We start from the raw sequence: 2,500 nt of genomic DNA, 5'->3' as shown, positions 1-2,500 counted from the left end.
TTTGATTGTTTTATTTTAAAATTATTCATTTTAATTAGACTTTTTATTTAATTAATTATTAGTAAGTGATTGTTTGTATTTAAAATTATTTATTTTAATTTGACTTTTTTATTTAATTAATTATTAGTAAGGGTTTATTAAGTTGGCTTGGGAAAGCCAACTTACTGATGTTGTACTTAAAATTATTCTGATTCTTCTGACCCAAAATTTCTGACTCTAACTCCTCCTAGAGCTTTAACTCTACAAACTCCAAACTCGGGTCAGACCTTCAGACTGTTCTGACTCGAGTTGCTGTATCTTTTCAGACTGATTTGACTTTCAGTTTTCTTAAAAATGAATATTAAAAAATATAAAAATCCCATAGACTTACATTGCAGACTGTTTAAATTGAGCCAAGACTACGGTGGCCCATTAGTGCACAAACACAAAAACTCAAATCTAAACTCCCTGAAGCCCTAGACTCAATTAAACTACTTTTCTATGTACTAATAAACCTATCTATCTATCTATCTATCTATCTATCTATCTATCTGTCTATCTATCTATTTTTCTTTTTAACTTTTCTTTCTTTCTTTCTTTCTTTCTTTCTAACTAATCTTTCTTTCTTACTAACTTTTATTTTTTTCTAACTAATCTTTCTTTCTTTCTTTCTTTTTAACTAATATTTCTTCCTGTCTGTCAAACTAATCTATCTATCTTTCTTTATTTTTAACTAATCTATCTTTTTTCTTTCTTTTTAACTAATATCTTTCTTTCTTTTTAACTTATCTATCTATCTTCTTTCAAACTAATCTTTCTTTCTCTTTTTCTTTCTAACTAATCTATTGTTCTTTCTAACTATTCTTTCTTTCTAACTAATCTATCAATTAAAATTTCAACTACTTTAAACTTCTTCAAACTGTCTGGTCCGGCTTTCTCAAGCCAACTTAAAGTTTGTCTCAACAAACTTTTTTTCTAGTTTTGAATGTTTTTATTTAGAAAAAAATATATATTTTAAGTGTACAATTTTTATGATTTAATTTAATTAATATTTTTGAATGAACTCACAAACCGCAGTTTGAAAAAGCATGAGAAATAACACGAAAAATGGAAAGAAAGCACATTTTTAAGGTTGTGCTTCATTTTTTCCGAAAAAGGGAAACGTCCTACTAAACACTCGAGGGTTCCCGAGGAATCGCTCATTAGGTGTGCGAGTTTAACACCGTTTGCACATAAAGCACTTATTAAGAACAGGAAGATGAGCGAGAAATACAGAGACGTCAGTGAGGTCACTTCCTGTCACATGACACATGCAGTCAGACACACATCAGACAGATTGACAGACAGGAGCAGCGATGGCACACAGAGAGAATCTGAACCGTGTATTTACCGCGCTCCCTCACGTTGACTGCCACCGATGACAAAAGAACGACAAGAAGAAAGAAATCAACATAGAAAAACAGCAGACACAAGCAAAGGAGAAGAAGACACGCACACTTCCAGAAGAACCAGAGATACTGACACTGAACATCACCGTCACTTACGCCTGGATCACATGACCATGAGCCACGAACCAATCAGCAACTCTCAGTCAAACGAATCAACCAATCAGAGCTATTATACAGAGATATGACTGAGTGTGTGTTCACTGCCGGGCAAACGCATGAAAGAGTCTCTCCTGCTCACTAAAGCTGCGTTTATTTGATCAGAAATACAGTAAAAATTTTAAATATTATTCTAATGTAAATCAGCTGTTCTCTATGTGAATATACAGTAAAGTGTAATTTATTCCTGTGATCAAAGCTGAATTTTCAGCATCATTACTCCAGTCTTCAGTGTCACATGATCCTTCAGAAATCACTCTAATATGATGATTTGTTTTATGATATGATAAAGTTATGTCTTAAAAAAAATAAAAATATATACTTTTATTCATCATGGACACATGAAATTGATCAAAAGTGACAGTAAAGACATTTATAATGTTACAAAAGATTCTATTTGAAATAAATGCTGTTCTTTTGAACTTTCTATTCATCAAAGAATCCAGAAAAATAAAGTTTCCACAAAAATATGAACTGTTTTCAACATTAATAATAATCATAAATGTTTCTCGAGCATCAAATCATCATATTAGTAATATTTCACTGTTTGAATTGTATTTTTGAAGAGACTTTTTAAAAAAATTTTTTTTTAAAAATCTGAATTATTCCAAACTTGTGACCGCCAGTGTGTGTTCTCAGCAGCCGATCAATGAAGATGCTGATAAGAGTGAAGACTCAAAGCGTGTGTGTGACTGTGACACCAGGAGCAAATCAAACATCATCCAGATTAGCAGCATAAAGATCACAGAAGAACCAGTCAGGATCAGTTACATGTGTTTCTGGGTCAGTGCGAGCTCTAAAACATCAGGAATGATAGTCAGATATTAATAAGAGCAGATGCATGCATGTTGTTTTGAGTATCAGAGGATGGTGTTTCTCTCTCACACACACACACACACACACGTCAGAATCAGTGT

The 2,500-nt window shown here is 32.3% G+C and overlaps 1 protein-coding gene across 1 annotated transcript in view; it reads right to left on the bottom strand.

Moving 5' to 3' along the window:
- The window catches only part of LOC311071664 (ryanodine receptor 3-like), a 162,588-nt gene that overhangs the window by 27,953 nt on the left and 132,135 nt on the right, over window positions 1-2,500 (bottom strand). Inside the window, 1 exon segment of the mRNA XM_084096131.1 lies at window positions 1,370-1,387. Within this exon segment, the coding sequence (XP_083952257.1) occupies window positions 1,370-1,387 (18 nt within the window).

Source organism: Abramis brama (assembly GCF_963993115.1).
Source record: "Abramis brama genome assembly, chromosome: 21".
NCBI classification, from domain to species: domain Eukaryota; kingdom Metazoa; phylum Chordata; class Actinopteri; order Cypriniformes; family Leuciscidae; genus Abramis; species Abramis brama.
Note: the sequence above shows the minus strand (reverse complement) of the source record. Positions and strands in the feature narration are given on the sequence as shown.